Source organism: Takifugu rubripes, chromosome 16, assembly GCF_901000725.2.
Source record: "Takifugu rubripes chromosome 16, fTakRub1.2, whole genome shotgun sequence".
Lineage (NCBI taxonomy): Eukaryota > Metazoa > Chordata > Actinopteri > Tetraodontiformes > Tetraodontidae > Takifugu > Takifugu rubripes.
This window is the reverse complement of record NC_042300.1, coordinates 12,709,228-12,727,815: the sequence shown is the minus strand read 5'-3', so window position 1 is coordinate 12,727,815 and position 18,588 is coordinate 12,709,228. Positions and strand designations below refer to the sequence as shown.

The 18,588-nt window shown below is 51.9% G+C and overlaps 2 protein-coding genes across 4 annotated transcripts in view; both read left to right on the top strand.

The window, feature by feature from the left end:
- fam184ab (family with sequence similarity 184 member Ab) overlaps positions 1–12,950 on the top strand; it is a 55,294-nt gene extending 42,344 nt beyond the window's left edge. The window contains exons 16-22 of one of the 2 annotated variants that reach the window (XM_029849723.1): positions 489–616; positions 1,319–1,503; positions 4,145–4,291; positions 6,456–6,573; positions 6,889–6,993; positions 8,546–8,802; positions 11,991–12,950. In XM_029849723.1, the coding sequence (XP_029705583.1) occupies positions 489–616; positions 1,319–1,503; positions 4,145–4,291; positions 6,456–6,573; positions 6,889–6,993; positions 8,546–8,802; positions 11,991–12,075 (1,025 nt within the window). In that variant the 3' untranslated portion in view covers positions 12,076–12,950. The remainder of the gene's footprint in view (positions 1–488; positions 617–1,318; positions 1,504–4,144; positions 4,292–6,455; positions 6,574–6,888; positions 6,994–8,545; positions 8,803–11,990) is intronic. The other variant, XM_029849724.1, reaches the window with a different exon arrangement.
- Positions 12,951–13,346: 396 nt separating this feature from the next.
- On the top strand, positions 13,347–14,999 carry ptrhd1 (peptidyl-tRNA hydrolase domain containing 1). Of its 2 annotated transcripts, none has more exons than XM_029850032.1 (2): positions 13,347–13,590; positions 14,675–14,999. In XM_029850032.1, the coding sequence occupies exons 1-2, from the start codon at positions 13,393–13,395 to the stop codon at positions 14,843–14,845; spliced, it is 369 nt and encodes a 122-aa protein (XP_029705892.1). In that variant the 5' UTR covers positions 13,347–13,392; the 3' UTR covers positions 14,846–14,999. The 2 variants fall into 2 exon arrangements, with proteins under 2 accessions (XP_029705892.1, XP_003971964.1); XM_003971915.3 differs by having other exon boundaries at positions 13,350–13,602.
- Positions 15,000–18,588: the final 3,589 nt, after the last annotated feature.

The window sequence follows — 18,588 nt, the reverse complement described above, 5'->3', positions numbered from 1 at the left end:
TGGGGGGGGAGTGTGGGGGGGAGTGTGTGAGGGGGGAGTGGGGGGAGTGTGTGTGGGGGGTGGGGGGGAGTGTGTGGGTGGGGGAGTGTGTGGGGGGGGGGTGTGTGTGGGGGGTGGGGGGGAGTGTGTCAGTGGGGGGGAGTGTGTGTGTGGGGGGGGGGGAGTGTGTGGGTGGGGGGGTGAGGGGGGAGTGTGTGAGGGGGGAGTGGGGGGAGTGGGTGGGGGGGGGGGTGAGGGGGGAGTGTGTGAGGGAGGAGTGGGGGGAGTGGGGGGGGGGGGGTGAGGGTGAGTGTGTGAGCGTGTGTGTGATTAAGATGACAGTCTGTGTGTGGGAGCGTTCTTGACCTTAGTATGGGATGTGTTCTTGACCTTATTATGGGATGTGTTCTTGACCTTATTATGGGATGTGTTCTTGACCTTAGTATGGGATGTGTTCTTGACCTTATTATGGGATGTGTTCTTGACCTTATTATGGGATGTCCTCCCAGCATCTCTACGCTCAGAGTTAAACCACATCCACGCATCCGCCATCGAGCACCTGAGACAAACCCACCACCAGGAGTCGGCTGCTGCCAAGCTGGAGCTGGAGAAGACGCTGGAGAGCAACAGGACACAGGTGATGGAGGTGGTGGAGATGATGGAGGTGATGGAGGTGGTGGAGATGATGGAGGTGGTGGAGATGGTGGAGGTGATGGAGATGATGGAGGTGGTGGAGATGATGGAGGTGGTGGAGGTGATGGAGGTGGTGGAGATGATGGAGGTGGTGGAGATGATGGAGGTGATGGAGGTGATGGAGATGATGGAGGTGGTGGAGATGATGGAGGTGGTGGAGGTGGTGGAGATGATGGAGGTGGTGGAGGTGATGGAGATGGTGGAGGTGGTGGAGGTGATGGAGATGGTGGAGGTGGTGGAGGTGATGGAGATGGTGGAGGTGGTGGAGATGATGGAGGTGGTGGAGGTGATGGAGGTGGTGGAGATGGTGGAGGTGATGGAGGTGGTGGAGGTGATGGAGATGGTGGAGGTGGTGGAGGTGATGGAGGTGGTGGAGGTGGTGGAGGTGATGGAGATGGTGGAGGTGGTGGAGGTGGTGGAGGTGGTGGAGGTGGTGGAGGTGATGGAGGTGGTGGAGGTGGTGGAGATGATGGAGGTGGTGGAGGTGATGGAGGTGGTGGAGGTGGTGGAGGTGATGGAGGTGGTGGAGGTGGTGGAGATGATGGAGGTGGTGGAGGTGATGGAGATGGTGGAGGTGGAGTGAAGCTCCCCTGTTCTGATCAGGGTTACCTGGATGTTCTAAACCTGCTGCTGCTCCGTTTCTCAGGAGCAGGAGCTGCTGGGTCGGATCTCCGAGCTGCAGGACGAGGTTTCCCGGAGGAAGAACCACGTCACCCAGCTGGACCACCAGATCCACTCGCTCAACGAGAACATCAGCACTCTGACTAAAGAGCTGGAGCTCAAAGGGAAGGAGGTGCTGAAGATCCGGAGCGAAGCCAATCAGCAGATCAGGTAGGACCAGACGCTTCGGCCCCGGTGGAGCAGGAGCTTCCAGCTTCCATCTTGGCCTCGCATGGGGGAACACGCTAGCTGCCTCCGTGCAGTCGACGCTGCGGTTTATCTCACACTGTTGCCTAGCAACCAAAGGGATGAATACTGGCCATTAAATTATAGATGGTGCCTCTTGATTGGTCGTCAGTGGTGCAGCCTTGGATAAACAGTGAAGTTCCCTCGGTGTGTGAGATGAAACCAACATTTCTGGTGTTTTTAGCCTTGTTGGATGAGTTAAAGCCGCTGTTATCAGCTGTTATCAGCTAAAAGTGTCAAACTACAAAATGATTGTCATCATCAGCCAATTATTGGGCCAGATGTGCAGATGTGCATCTGTAGTTTAGGCTTTCTGAATGAATGTGAGGCTGTGAGCGTGCGGCCAGCTAGCTCGCTGCTACCTGGCTACTGCTACCTGGCTACTGCTACCTGGCTACTGCTACCTGGCTACTGCTACCTGGCTAATCACTGCCCACTTCACTTGCTACACTGACAAATCATTGTGAATATTTAGCGCCTCCAGTCAGATGGGTGAAGAAAGCTGAGAGTTTAGAGGGAAATACGGTTGTGTTATTGTCATCTGGATATTATTAGTAACGCTGGAAGGTGGCACTTGGAAGAGTTCACACGTAGCAGTAGCCAGGTAGCATTAGCCAGGTAGCAGTGGCCAGGTAGCAGTAGCCAGATAGCATTAGCCAGGTAGCAGTAGCCAGGTAGCAGTAGCCAGATAGCATTAGCCAGGTAGCAGTAGCCAGGTAGCAGTAACCAGCTCCGACTGATGGTCAAATGCCAGTTTGGCTCAGGTTTACAGGTTTTGTTGAGCTGGCGCGCACCAATACGACAACGAGCTAATCCCCGTGCAGTGAGCGCCTGTTGCGCTGCTTTGTATCGTTGTAAAAGGAAGAAGCACAATGCTACATTGTCAAGAAATTGGCAGGTATGGAGTCATTGTGTGTGTGTGTGTGTGTGTGTGTGTGTGTATGTGTGTGTGTGTGTGTGTTGGGGTAGTGTAGTTTATATACATCATTTAATAAGGGAACAGCAGCAGAGGGAGCATCTGATGTGGCTTTTAAGATTATTGTTACAGGCTGGCGTTGCCATGGGAGCAGAGAACTAGAGGCGTGGCTTCGTTCCACTCCATCCCGACTCCGTCCACGGGACTTTAGGCTCCCAGGGATGGGAGATGGTGACATGACGTTCGGACATTTCAGGCTGCCGTCACCAGCACGTGAAGCAGCCGGGATAGACTTCCTGTCTGGGATGAGGACCCTGGCGTGATGGAAGAGGGAGGAGCCTAACGAGCCCCCTGATCCGTCCGCCATTCTGGGAGGATATTGAGGGCGGGAGCGGAGCAGAATCTGTAATCCCGGCGTGTTCTAAGGTGCAGTGTGCTGATCTGTGATCTGTGAGCGTGCACGAGGCCTCGGTGCTCGCTTCCTCCCGCCGTTTCCTCACGCTCCGCTGGCCTTCCGTCCTCGCTGCGCTGGCAGGCCGACGCGCGGCACATTCCTCCTCCCGTTACGTAACCCTCCCCGGCTGAGTCCTGGGCGCAGGATAAAAATAGGCCGATAAATAACTAAAGAGGAAGCGGAGCGATAAGATGTGGGCCCCTGGGGGCGCTCAGTCAGGGGGGAGACGGACGGCGCTCCGCATCACTTTCAGCCTTTTTCCTCCTCATTTCAGTTTCCCTCTTTGCTTCCTGTTTTCCATCCTCCGCCTCGTTCTGTCGCTCCGCCACATTAATGCTCTCCTCATGTCGCTCCGCCACATTAATGCTCTCCTCATGTCGCTCCGCCACATTAATGCTCTCCTCATGTCGCTCCGCCACATTAATGCTCTCCTCACGCCCACCAATGTTCCTCTTTGTTTCCTTCTGCTCGTCCGTGTCACCTGGTCAGAGATCAGCGATGGTCTGTCCCACTCAGGATTCTGTTATAATGGGAACTCTCCTCCGTATTTCTGGCTATGGAATAATCCATTATGGTTGCTCCTCCTGGGAGATCCTCCTGGGAGATCCACCTGGGAGATCCACCTGGGAGATCCTCCTGGGAGATCCTCCTGGGAGATCCACCTGGGAGATCCACCTGGGAGATCCTCCTGGGAGATCCACCTGGGAGATCCACCTGCAGTCGGACAATCTGCAGATTTTAGTGTGATAACGTGTCGCTGCCAGTGAAACAGCCAGTTACTCCCTGCTGGGACGTCCCCCAGAGGACACAACCCACAACAGCTGGGTTTGTCCTGGCTCGGGGTCCATAGCAGCCTGAGCCCAGGCTGTGGTGTGTGGACGTGTGTGGACGTGTGTGGACGTGTGTGGCGAGGCTACCTGTGTTCCTGCCTTCTTTGATGTGGCAACATGTCACACGTTGGTTTCTTAGAACAAACAACCTAGTAAACACTCACCCTCGTCCTCGTCCTCCCCCTTGTCCTCCCCCTTGTCCTCTTCCTCGTCCTCACCCTCATCCTTGTCCTGACCCTCCCCCTCGTCCTCACCCTCGTCCTCACCCTCATCCTTGTCCTGACCCTCCCCCTTGTCCTCGCCCTCCCCCTCGTCCTCACCCTCGTCCTCACCCTCGTCCTCACCCTCGTCCTCTTTCCCCCTCAGGGTTCATGAGCAGGAGCTGACTAAGAGACATGAGAGGGAGCTGAACGACCTGACCGCCGCCCACAGCCGAGACACCCAGAACATGTTGCTGGACTTCAACAAGGCGCAGGAAGTGCTGAAGGACAAAATCTCTGCTCTGCAGATACTGTGAGTACACACACACACACACTCACACACACACACACACTCATGCACTCACAGGCATGCACTCACACACAAACGTGCGCTCACACTTACACACACACACACTCACACACACACACACACACTCACACACACACACTCACACACACACACTCACACACAAACGTGCACTTACACACACACACACACTCACACACACACACACACACTCACTCACACACACACGCATGCATTCACACACAAACGTGCGCTCACACTTACACAAACGTGCGCTCACACACACGCGTGCACTCACACTCACAAACGTGCGCTCACACTCACACACACGCGTGCACTCGCACAAACGTGCGCTCACACTCACACAAACGTGCGCTCACACTCACACACACGCGTGCACTCGCTAAAACGTGCGCTCACACTCACACACGTGCGCTCACACTCACACAAACGTGCGCTCACACTCACACACACGCGTGCACTCGCACAAACGTGCGCTCACACTCATAAACGTGCGCTCACACTCACACACGTGCGCTCACACTCACACAAACGTGCGCTCACACTCACACAACCGTGCGCTCACACACTTTCCCATTGATGTGATCGGGGTTAGTTTTCGGAGCGGCGCCGTGTGATGTCATCCCTCGGTACCTGCAGCTGTGCTTCATCGTGTTGAGCAGCAACACATCAAACTGACGCGAGCAGCTTCGGCGTGCACGCCGCCATCCAGCAGGCGCCGCCGCACTATTTATAGCCCCGTTTGCGTCAGGTGAGGAATATAAATAGGAGGCGTCGTGACAGGATTCAGGTTTTCTCGACGAATGGCGCCGCTTCGTTCGTACGTCAGGATCAGCCGTGGCGGTGGGCGGAGCCTCGGGCTGCAGACGGTCCAAAAAGACCCGGCTTCCGTTCCCCCCCTGCAGGAAGGAAAAGGCACAGCTAAGACCAAAGCTAAAAGCGGCGTGGTCCGGAGCGTTCGCTGATGCTGTCGTCATGACGACCGCATCATTGTCTTTACTGGGGAGGAAGCAGCAGAGTGTGTGTTTGACCACAGGAGACCAGCAGGGAGCCGACCGGTTCTGTCCAGATGCTGCTGCGGGATAGACTTCCTGTCTGGGATGAGGACCAGACAGGTCCTCTGAAGATGGAGCGGGTCGGTGTGCTGACCACTGACCTCTGACCCCCGACTCCATGCAGAGCAGAAAACTGGATCCTGAACCCAAGAGATCCTGCTGTAGTGTGAGACGGGGTAGGGGGTAGACAGACAGGCAGACAGACAGGCAGGCAGACAGACAGGCAGACAGACAGACAGGCAGGCAGACAGACAGACAGGCAGGCAGACAGACAGACAGGCAGACAGACAGACAGGCAGGCAGACAGGCAGGCAGACAGGCAGGCAGCGCCACCTGCTGGATCAAAGAGCAGCTCCAGCTCATTTTAGTGCGACTCACCTTCATTTAACTGCTGAACGATTTCAAACACCTTTGATGGGTTTTAATGGGCGCGTGCGTTAGCGGTGACATCAGCCTCTGCCTGGTATCTCGTTAACGATAACGAGTCGCTACTCACAGCTCGCAGGCTGTAACGAGGAACACCTCGTTTACCTTCGGTGGGGATGTCATTAATGCCGCTGTGCTTCTTTTAACACTTTACCCGAAGCGTCGCCGTTCAGCGTGGGACTAGCGTGGAGAAGCTCCAGCGTCACGGCGTGTGTGACACACCTGTGTGTGTCAGCCTGTTGTTATGGAGACGGCATTCATGGGATGGCAACAGGACGCTCCCTGTGGTTGGCCAGAGGCGTTCCTGGCGCCTTCTTTTCACGAGTAAAATCCGCCACCTTTGTCTCTGAGCGCCCGCGTCAGGCCCCTCCCACCGCTGTCGAGCCCTCCAGAAGCCTCAGCCATCTAAATTTCCCCTCTCATCGCCACCGCGTACGTGCCGCTGGCGCTCCAGCGGGACGCCACCATCATTCTGCCGATTGAAGGTCAGAACCAGCCGGGGGGGAGAGCCGGCCCGAAACGTTGGGCCTCCGTCAGAAAATGGAGGATTGGACCTTCAGTGGGGCGCAGAAGCAGCAGCCATGAAGGGGCGGAGCCACAAACATCTGCTGGTTTCATTCCATCCCTGAACGGTTCGTGGGAAGTTTTCACTGTTGTGTGTTTCACAGTCTGGAGGCCACAGAGGAGAAGTTCCGGAACAGAGAGAGCCGCCACGAGGACCTGCAGGTCATCGCCGAGCTGAAGGACATGGTGTCCGAGAGAGAGACTCTGGTCAAGAAGCTGGTGGTAGGTGGAGCTCCTCGGCTCAGTGGCCCGTAGCTCCTCACCTGTGGGGACCCTCAGGGTCCAGAGTCCGAGCCGCCGCAGCATTAGCAGCACCAGTGTGATGCTAATGTGGGAGCTAGTTTAGCTGTGGAGGCTGCAGATGCACCGGTGCTGCGTCGCCGCCTCAGCAGGAGGGCGCAGCAGCCTGGAGGCTCTCACACTGAGTGGTGTTCCTCAAGGCTCACTCTCAGGACCTCATGACACCACCACACACAAGTTTTGTTCCTGATCCAGAGACCAGAATCATGAGGGGAAATAACCGGTTTTCTCCTCCAGGATGACAAGAAGTTCTACCAACTAGAGCTGGTCAACAGAGAGAGCAACTTCAACAAGGTGTTCAACGCCAGCCCCAACGTTGGAGTGATTAACCCCCTCATCAAGGTAGCACACACACACACTCACACACACACACGCACACACACACACACACACACACACACACACACTCACACATACACAATTTCCACTTTATCACTATTGTGTCACAACTGAGCAATGATTGATTAACATTTCTGTCACTGGACCACAACATGTTCACACAACCTGTGACCACAACATGCGACCACAACATGTGACTAAAACATGTGACCACAACATGCGACCACAACATGCGACCACAACATGTGACTACAACATGTGACCACAACATGCGACCACAACATGTGACTACAACATGTGACTACAACATGTGACCACAACATGCGACCACAACATGTGACTACAACATGCGACCACAACATGTGACTACAACATGCAACCACAACATGTGACTACAACATGTGACCACAACATGTGACTACAACATGTGACCACAACATGTGACCACAACATGCGACCACAACATGTGACTACAACATGCAACCACAACATGTGACTACAACATGCAACCACAACATGTGACTACAACATGTGACCACAACATGTGACTACAACATGTGACCACAACATGCAACCACAACATGCGACCACAACATGTGACTAAAACATGTGACCACAACATGCGACCACAACATGCGACCACAACATGTGACTACAACATGTGACCACAACATGCGACCACAACATGTGACTACAACATGTGACTACAACATGTGACCACAACATGCGACCACAACATGTGACTACAACATGCGACCACAACATGTGACTACAACATGCAACCACAACATGTGACTACAACATGCAACCACAACATGTGACTACAACATGTGACCACAACATGTGACTACAACATGTGACCACAGCATGCGACCACAACATGTGACCACAACATGCGACCACAACATGTGACTACAACATGCGACCACAACATGTGACTACAACATGTGACCACAACATGTGACCACAACATGTGACCATAACATGTGACCACAACATGCGACCACAACATGTGACCACAACATGTTCTACACGTGTGTTGTGCTGTTTGCTCTTACGTGTAATATCTGTGTGAGTTTGTCTTGTTGCTTTGATCTTCACTAAATCCCGTCTCTGGTGTTATTCCTGTATTTCCGTTCCTTCTGCACATCTGCACATTTGTGTGTGTTACATGTTTTTGTGCGTGTGTGTTACGTGTGTGCGTGTGTGTTACATGTGTGTTACGTGTGTGCGTGTGTGTTACGTGTGTGTGTCCAGGTATATCGTGAGTTTTCCTCCTGATTGATTGGTTTTCCAGCTTTCCTTTTCCCTTGTTTTGCTTTCCAAGCCATTTGTTCCTGGGAGGTTTTCTGCTTGGCTGCTCCTGCTCATCTCGGACTTTGGTTCTGCTCCGGCTCAGAACCCATCGATCCCAGTCCATCCATCAGCTCTGAGGAACATTTAGATCCAGTCTCTCCCTCCACTCTCATGTTCCATTTTCTCTCCACCTGCTTGTTTTGCTTTAGCTTCCCTTTTTGACCCCGTGCACCTCCTTTTCTTTTTGTTCTCTACGTAGCAAAAGAGAAAGAATGAGAAAACCTGCAGCAGCAGATTCAGCAGCTCTCCTATTGTCAGGGCTGTGGAGGCCACAGGTGTAGGCATGGGGGTGGCAGGCTCGGGGAGTGGGCAACCCCCACAACCACCACCCCTGCCCCCGGCCCAGCCCAGCCGCCTAGAGCCCATCCCCAACTCCCCCCTCCACCACCTTGAACTCAACTCCAACAAACCTCTTCCCCTGCCGACCCCTCCCACCGAACCCAAGAAATTCCTGAGGTGAGACCTTTTCAGAGCAGACGGCAACAAGCGGTGAACCGTTGCACCAGTCCGCCGGGCGGTCCAGTCATGGAGCTGCTACTGGTCCGACTCCTACAGTCAGACCTTCAGCACACGTTCCGACTCCATTTGGACAGATGTTTTTAGCCAGGCATTAACTGGGGTTCTTACACTCGCATCACTTCCTGCACAGCCTGATAAACTTTAGCTAGCACAAAGTACAAACGGTTCTGGAGAATATTGTGCTAGTTTTTTAGCGGCTAAGCTCCAGCTCCTCGACTCTCAGCAGATCTCAGAAGTGCTTAATTGTGCTGTGTTCCACCGATAAGCCCGTCTACGCTCTAATTACCTCGTGTCTGCTTCTAATCATGAGGTTTTGTTCTCACATTCATTTTGACAGCAAATTGAGGGTCACGTTGAAAGTCAAATCATGCTAACTAGGTCTGAAACAGCCACTAGCAGCTAACAATGGCTACACCTGACGTGCTTTCTGTCCTTAAAAACTATTTATGAAATCGACAAATATAACTCAGGTAAACAGTCCTGTGAACATCTGTATCCTGATTAACAGCTGCTAAATAGGAGCTAGCCTAGCAAGTTAAATTTAGGTGTATGGATGACTGTTTTTCAAACAATCTAAAAAGGTTTACGGTGGTTTCCTATCTCGTATAAGCTAAAGAATGAAGCTAAAGACAAACACTCTCCATTGATCCCTGCTGGAGTATATCTGTCTCCACATTATAACACAACCAACACATTTCCACAGCTGGAGCAACTGAGTAAGACTAGCTAACAGTAGCGCTAAAGGTAGTACGGAGATTAATGTAGAGCTCAATTAAATTTTCAGGAAGAATGTGATTTTTATTTGACGTAACTTGAAGAAAGGAACGTTCCAACCCTGAACATCCACATGAGTCTCATGAAGCTTCAAAGAATGGCCTTGGAATGCAAAAGGAGCATGTTTTTAGTTGTTTTCATTTATTTCGTTACGTTTTCTCCTTTTTCCGTGTGTCCAGCAGTCTAAGTGTTTGCATGGCTGGTTTTCCCACGTCACGTGTTTTGTGGTTAAATGTCCTCCTTGTTTCACTTTATGAGTCTTCATTCCCGTCTGAAGTTGGGCATGTCACACACGCCGAAACGGGCCACTCAGACTCCGGTGTGGGTCCATTTGTAAACGGTCGTCATGACCGTCCCCTCTGTGTGTGCTGGTGTGTGACAATCTTTGCTCCTCAGCTCTACGGTCCCATGATGTTCTGTTTCCTGATGGTGTCTGAGATTGGCTGCTGTGTGAGTATGTGTGTGTGTGTGAGGGGGCTAACCACGATAGATGATGCAGCACGCCTGTCACGTGACGCCACGCGGGTGTTTGGCATGCAAAGACGTGTGTTTCCAGGGTGCGAGCACTCAGGATCGGAGCATGTGCGAGCGTGCACAGAGGAGCATGTCGTTAGCCATCCTGCTGCATGCCGCGACGCTATTTTTTTAACAAATCAGATGTGGTGGCTGCTTTGCAACAGCTTCGAACACACTCGTATTATGGGATCCATCTCCTGTCAGGGACACACGCTGACACACAGATGTCACGTCAGATGTTTGGTGCACGTTCTTTGGTCAGCATTCTCCTCCGCCACCGGCTGAAAGTGACCCTTTAACTGAAATGGTCACCGCAGCGTTTAGTCTCAATATGGACGGATTCATATCATAGATTTACTCTAAAGAAAAGAGCTCTGCGTGGAGCTCTCGCACATCACATGATGGACAGAGCTCCAGGAAGGTCCAAGTCTGAGGGGCATCAGCATTTAAGGTGGAGCTACAGGACGCTCATTTAGCTACAATAAACCAGCTGTGAGTGTGTGTGTGTGTGTGAGTGTGTGTGTGTGTGTGAGAGAGTGTGTGTGTGTGAGGGAGTGTGTGTGTGTGAGAGGGTGTGTGTGTGTGTGAGTGAGCGAGTGTGTGTGTGTGAGAGAGAGAGAGTGTGTGTGTGTGTGTGAGCAAGTGTGTGTGTGAGTGTGTGAGCGAGTGTGTGTGTGAGAGAGTGTGTGTGTTCTTGTCCTTGCTACATAATGATCCTGCTAAGTGACAACCTCAGGGGACCGTGAGCAGGTTCAGACCTGGGTGGTGTTCAGGGCCAGGTTAGCTGGGACGCTAACACGCTGCGTCATGCGTTACACTTGTTAACGTCCGAGTCGTGTTGTTGCAGGATAAACATGTTTGTTGTCTTAAACTGTGAGTGCTGCATTTCCCCCCCCCCCCCCCCCGATGTCATCGATGGGGGGGTTTATGTCACATGATGATCGTCACCATCAACATTTCTGGTCTGGCGTCACGTTATTAAGGTGCGAGAGTTTTCAGTCAGGCTGCTCGTACAGCGTCGCCAGTAGGGGGCGGTAGCGTTAATCAAGCTGACTGCTGGCCCTGCTGGCTCTGCTGGTCCAGCTGGTCCTGCTGGCTCTGCTGGCCCTGCTGGCCCTGCTGGTCCAGCTGGTCCTGCTGGCCCTGCTGGTCCTGCTGGCTCTGCTGGCCCTGCTGGCCCTGCCGGCCCTGCTGGTCCAGCTGGTCCAGCTGGCCGTGCTGGTCCAGCTGGCCCTGCTGGTCCTGCTGGTCCTGCTGGCCCTGCTGGCCCTGCTGGCCCTGCTGGCTCTGCTGGTCCTGCTGGCTCTGCTGGCCCTGCTGGCTCTGCTGGTCCTGCTGGCTCTGCTGGTCCTGCTGGTCCAGCTGGCTCTGCCACTAAAGGTCACTTTCTCAGAGACGATGGACGTGTGGACGGAGCCTCCGGCCTTTTTAGCCCCAGCAGCTGATGCCATGAGTGCATCATTCACTTTTAGGCAAACTAAACTAAACTATCGCCTTTAATCCGCTTTAGTGGTCGACTCGATCGTCACAAGATTGTTTGTGCTGTGCGAAGACAGAGTTTGTGTCTTTCAACATGCAAACACAGAGGCGACAGTTTAAAAGTGTGAATCTGTCCATTTTTGTCCTTTGTGCTTGTGTGTTTGGTGTGTTTTACTGCCCCCTGTGCACAGAAGATGGAACTGCAGCTACATTTCAGCCTTTAGTTCAGGAAAAACCAACATTTATCCACAGAGGAAAAAACAGGCTAATACAAGAATAAATGATAAGATGATGAATGAGCTCCCTCCTTGATTTGATCTTTTTATTTGTTTGCCATTGTGATCTTTGTCCCGAAGCCCTCCTGAGACCAAGGAATCCACCATGGACTCCCCGGACGCCCAGCAGCGCCAGGAGTGGTTCGCTCAGTACTTTTCCTTTTGATTGACCACAGCGCCTGCAGGATTCAGCATGTCAACCAAACCTGAAGTTTGAATCAACAAAAAAAAACAATGGAAAAAAGAAACATTTAAAAAAAGAGGAAAAAAAATGTTAAACTCTTTGTTCTCTATCGTCATTGATTTGTGGATCAGCACACTTTTAGGTCCAGTCAACCAGAAGTTCATTTTCTGTTTTGAGGATGAATTCTCACTGTTTTTGTCCATAAACCAAGTGGAATGCCGTGATGTCACTGATTTCAAATGTAAAAGATCTGTCGGGTATCCACTTCCTGTGGTTGACTGGGCTGAAACTGTGTTGATCCCAGAATCCCGTCAGCTGTCATCAGTCCGTTCTGATCCGGTTTGATGGATTAACTCTGATTGTTTCACTGTGGACGAGTTTGTCTCCTAGTACAGTGACAATGATCATCAGTCTGTTCGATGTTTCTTTGAGATCTTTCTCAGTTTATGTTGCAGTTTCTCAGAACTAGAAGAGCCGAGTGGTGCGTCATCATGCTGCAACTTGTTGGATACAGTAAGAAATAGATCCAGTATATATATCAAAACTACTGCTAGGTTATTGTGCATACAGCATCTTAGACTCAGAGCGCTGATCTAAGACCAGTGTGCTTCCCCGTTTATCCGTGGAGCTGATCCTAGACCAGTTGGACCTCTCTGACATGCTCCGTGAATTCAGGCTGTGGTTTTAGAGCGGCACCATCGTGGCAAGTTTGTTCAAGCTGATTTTGGTAGAAAACTTGTTCGTTAGGGTTGTCTGTCTCGACACAGATATAATGATGTCTCACCAAATTTTAAAACGAAAATAGCATATTTTATATTTATATTATACTGTGTATGCTTAATAAATAATTATTGTGACATTTACTTGTGTCTGTCATTTATTTCTTTATATCACAACAGCATGAGCAAGACGCTCCATATTATTAGCTAAATTAATTAAGGCATCTGGAACTTTTAACTATTTGCCCCTTTTTTGAGTGACGCAGCAGATTCTATATTTTTAACTTTTTTTTTCTACACAAGAGTCAGAATTTGTCTTTAATTTTGATCAAACCCACAACGATGATACAAAGACAAGTTAGTTAAACTTTATGATACAAAGATAAGTTAGTTAAACTTTATTTAACTTTATTATTATTAATTAACTTTATTATTATTTATTTATTTAACTTATACTTTAATTTCAGCCTGACGTTCTAAGAGCGGCCGCCAGGGGGCGGCGCCGCCCCGCTGTCGCTCACGTTTCCCAGCGGAGCTGCTGACCCGGAAGATAAACACATCCTGGCTCGTTTCCGGTAAGATGGCTGCTCCGGGAGCCGGGTCTCCGAGCCGGCTGGTCCAGTATGTCGTTGTGCGCACGGACCTGCTCCACCAGCTCTCTTGGCCGCTCGGCGCTGTCATAACTCAGGCCTGCCACGCCGCCACCGCCGCCGTCCACCTCCACTACGGGGACCCGGACACTCAGCGGTACCTGGCGGAGCTCGACTCCATGCACAAGGTGGTTCTGGGGGTAAGCGAACGGGCCGCCAGCACTTCATATGGTAACACGGTACACGTGTTTCATCATTCCTGGTATTCTGCGTCCTACAAATGAATAATTTATAATTGTGATTCTCTCTTTAAGAAGAGGTTGAATTGCGTCACGGGTTGGATGTGATCAACACAATAAGGCCTGAATTTAGATGCTGAGAAACTCAGACAGCGAATTCTGGATCGCAACTATCTATACGCAACCATTGTGAAAGATTCTAAAGTATTTTCCCCCTCAATAAAAATGTTACAACTAAATGTAAGTAGAGACAATCAATAGATACAAACTGTGGGCTCAGGTTCAGAACCTCCGTTTGGCCCAACACAGGGCAGTGGAGCATCCACACAAGATTACTAAAGAAATTACCAGTAAAGTTTTATTTCCCACCACAGATTAAAGTCTGGAGTCGTTGAGATCAGCTGGTACCAAACGGTTCCGTGTGTTTTTGGACTTTACATGAGTCCTTAATGTGCACATGGGTGCATATAAATCAGGTTAATGTGGTAGAAGCAGGAGGATTTAAGTGAGTCAGAACATTTCCAGAACCGCAGCTCTTGCGGGGGGTTCTGGTTGGTGGTGGGTCAGGGTCAGCATGAATCCTGCTTTCTTTTCCATCCCGTGGTTCCCTGAGTGTGTGAGCGTCACTGACCTGGAAAAGACGTGGCACCCGATCTCGATCCAGCAGAACATCTGTTCTGGTATTGGAGAGGTTGTGAGGCCTGAGAACATCAGGGACCCAGAGCTTGGTGAGTGGCTCCAGCAGATCCCAGGAACAGTTCCAGCTCCCGGTCCAGAACTCGAAGGAAGAGCTTTCTCATGTCTCATGGGTGGTGGGAGCTGGGCTGAGAACAGAGGGTTCCTGGTTCCAGCCCCAGCGTAGACAACACATGAGAGGTGTGGTGGTAGTAGGGGGAGGTGCCGGAACACCTTCAGGGCACTGCCCAGGTACCCTCGAGCAAGGTACCGAACCCACAAATGCGTGACCCCGAAAGGGATGAGGTGGTGAACCGGAGGAGCCGGGACTGTGATGTGTGACTGCTGTGTGTTCCAGGCTCCGGACGAGGCCGCCCTCTCCAGCCTGTCGGACGCTCTGACGCAGGCCGGCGTGGCCCACAAGCTGTGGATCGAGGAGCCGGAGCACATCCCCACCTGCCTGGCTCTGAAGCCGTGTCCAAAAGATTCTGTCCAGCAGCTGCTGCGCAAGTTTAAACTCTTCAAATGATTCTGGACCCTCAAGACTGAAGGAGACGTCCCAAATGCAGCATTTTTGCTAGCTTGGCCTCCATTTGTGCAGTAATGCTAAGCTAACGGGATCATGCGCTCCAGGGCGGTTTGTGTTCACATGTTAATAAAGTCTCACGTCTTTTTGAAACAGAGCGACCACATTGTGTCTCATTACATCATCGGCCTCCACCCAAGAAGAAGAGGGTCCCCTGTCCTGCCTTCCTGTGGGATTAATCACATGACCAGAATCAGAATCAGAAGCAGGTTTATTGCCATTGTTCATGTAATACACAGTATTACACAAACTAGGAATTTGTCTTGGTGTGACGCTGCGACATTCAACATAAAGAAGACAACACAAGAATAAGATAAATAAAATAAAAATAAGACATATATACAGTATATACATAAATAGTGAGTGGTAAGAAATAGTGCAGGTCAATGCAGGAGTAATGTGATGTATTGTTTATGAGTCCGGCTGGCTGCTGTTCATGGTGCTCAGTGATAAGTCACTTGGTGTTCAGCAGCCTGATGGCAGAGGGGAAGAAGCTGTTCGTGTAGCGGGAGGTTCTGGTCCGAATGGACCGTAGTCTCCTGCCTGAGGGGAGGGGGGAAAACAGTCCGTGACCAGGGTGGGAAGGGTCGGCCGTGATCCGACCTGCACACCTCCGGGTCCTGGAGATATACAGGTCCTGGATGGATGGAAGCCTGCAGCCCATCACCTTCTCAGCCTCAGTCTGTCCCTGACGGTGGCACCAGCATAGCACCATGATGGAGGAGGGGAGGATGGAGGAGGGGAGGATGGAGGAGGGGAGGACGGAGGAGGGGAGGACGGAGGAGGGGAGGAGGGGAGGATGGAGGAGGTGAGGACGGAGGAGGGGAGGATGGAGGAGGGGAGGATGGAGGAGGGGAGGACGGAGGAGGTGAGGACGGAGGAGGGGAGGATGGAGGAGGTGAGGACGGAGGAGGGGAGGACGGAGGAGGGGAGGACGGAGGAGGTGAGGACGGAGGAGGGAGGATGGAGGAGGGGAGGATGGAGGAGGGGAGGACGGAGGAGGTGAGGATGGAGGATGGAGGAGGGGAGGATGGAGGAGGTGAGGACGGAGGATGGAGGAGGGGAGGATGGAGGAGGGGAGGATGGAGGAGGTGAGGATGGAGGAGGGGAGGATGGAGGAGGGGAGGATGGAGGAGGTGAGGACGGAGGAGGGGAGGATGGAGGAGGTGAGGATGGAGGAGGTGAGGATGGAGGAGGGGAGGATGGAGGAGGTGAGGACGGAGGAGGGGAGGACGGAGGAGGGGAGGACGGAGGAGGGGAGGATGGAGGAGGTGAGGATGGAGGAGGGGAGGACGGAGGAGGTGAGGACGGAGGAGGGGAGGACGGAGGAGGGGAGGATGGAGGAGGGGAGGATGGAGGAGGGGAGGATGGAGGAGGGGAGGATGGACTCCATGATGGCCGTATAAAACTGCGCCAACATCCTGGGAGGCAGTTTGAGCCTCCTCAGCTTCCGTAGGAAGAACATCCTTTGCTGGGCCTTCTTGATGAGGGAGCTGATGGTTGGCTCCCACTTAAGGTCCCGGGTGATGGTGGTGCCCAGGAAGCGGAAGGAGTCCGTGATGGTGATGGGGGAGTCCATGAGGGCAAGGGGGGGCAAAGGGGCTGTGACTTTCCTGAAGTCCACCATCATCTCCACTGTCTTCTGAGCGTTCAGCTGCAGGTTGTTGTGTCCGCACCAGGACACCAGACGAGCCACCTCCCTCCTGTAGGCAGCCTCGTCTCCATTGGAGATCAATCAGCTGATCTCAACCAGCGACAACATTTCAGCATATTATGGGTTGGGTCACATCAATACGATTTTAAAAGAGGGATTTTATTATAAATCAAATGACTTGAATGAATGTCAATCATGACCATTTTTTTAATCAGCTCTTGTAATGAATGATTAATGACTCCAGGAGTCACTGGGGAGACCTGCAGCTCTTTATCGTTTGGTAAAAAGCCAGAATCAACGTGATTTCCCTCATATTGTCGATGGCAACACAAACCCTCTATGACTCCTGGAGCCAGGAGTTTCCGCACATGTTGTGTTTTACACCAGTTACGTAACTTTCATGAACCCCAGATCCGAGTTCGTTCTGTGTTCCACAGGTGAAACGGTGGTTGGGAACTCGCCTGCTGCAGAACGTCGGCTTCAATCGGACACAAATGAAGAAATGTTGCTCAGGAATCACGGTTGATCTTTCATCTGGAGCGTCCAGTACTCGCCTGTCCTCCGTTTCCCCTTCATATCCCCCTTCACGTCTGAGAGAGAAGCTTTTATTTTCATTTTCCCAGTGGGGCTGACATAGCGTTGACCCCGAAAACAGCACAGCCTGAGGAGCACCACAGGCCCCACCCACCTGAGGCTATACCCCTGACCCTAAGCACCTGACTGGCCCCACCCACCTGACTGGCCCCACCCACCTGACTGGCCCCACCCTGACACCTGCAGCTATAGACTAACCCACTTCTATCACACCTGTGTTGGCCCCGTGTGACCCTCCCTGTGTGACGCTCCTGTTCTAAATGTTGACCCTTCTTTTAGTTCTAGTGAAGCTAAATCAGCTGCTCCTGCTAAACTTGTCCTCCACCGTTTCCCCCTGGAGTCGTGTTTAGAATAACTGGCAACACTTCAGCTGGAGATGTTTGGATTTCACCTCGTCCCAACACGATAACTCCCTCGACCTTGAGGTTTCACCTCGCCTGCAGACTAAGCGACTCCCTTAGTGAGGCGCTGCGTTAGGTCCCAAATCTATTAATATATATGTGAATGCATATGAGAACGCTCCCTCGAGAACTGCTCTGCCTCACTCTCCCTTCATCCTGCACTTCATTGGTTTCATAGGATCCATTTGGTGGAACAATTCTCAGTTTGATCCTCATTGTTGTCTGAAACACTCATACATTTAGCATCCAACCCCAGTCAATGCTGCTGAAGAAAACCTGTTGAAGATGGACAATATTTAATTTCAAGTCATTTTAAGGGATGCGCAGATGTGACGTCCAGTTTAAATTGAATATGTTCTAATCTCTCAACCTTCATTGTCTTTGGCACTCGAAGAACCGCCTCATTTACTTGCTGAACACAGAGACACAAGGAAAAAGCTTCCCTGCTCCCGTCAGAACAGCAAATACGTGAGGCTACGAGCTCCCTGTTCCAGCCTCCATTTCAGAAGGTTCCTCTGAAACAGGAAGGTGGCAGCTGGAGACCCGGTCCTCATAAAAGAGCCCCAGGCGACACCTTCCTCCCGTTCACAGGCCCAAAGGGCTGAAGTTACCTTTCAGCCCTTCTGATTTAGATTTAAGTGCCTTTTAATGTTTCTGGTCTGTCATTTGCTGGCAGGCCGGCGCTCCACAGCTCGCCTGGAAGACAACTATCCCGGCCGTGTCATGAAAGCACCAGGAAGCTGACGCCGATCGCCCCGGCAGGAACCTCGTTGTGGGCAACTTGCATATTTTTGAACAGGCCTGTCCTCCTTCACAGGAATGTTTTTAAAACGCGTCTGCACCACATCTGCTGTTCATCTCCAGCTGCACGCTCTAATAAAGCCAGTAATTATTCAGTCTGACCGAGAAAACCTTAAAAAAAATCCAAAACAAAGAAAGAAATCTTCCCTGCTGCCCCTTCTGAGACGTATCCTGGAATACAAGCTGCAGAGGAATGTCATTGGCCAATTACCATATTACGCACAATGTAATTACTT

Excerpts from the sequence above, each read along its gene's own strand:
- ptrhd1 (XM_003971915.3), top strand. The coding sequence starts at position 13,393 with ATGGCTGCTCCGGGAGCCGGGTCTCCGAGCCGGCTGGTCCAGTATGTC. Across the intron at positions 13,603-14,674 it reads TGCACAAGGTGGTTCTGGGG|GCTCCGGACGAGGCCGCCCT; the intron begins GTAAGCGAACGG and ends TGTGTGTTCCAG.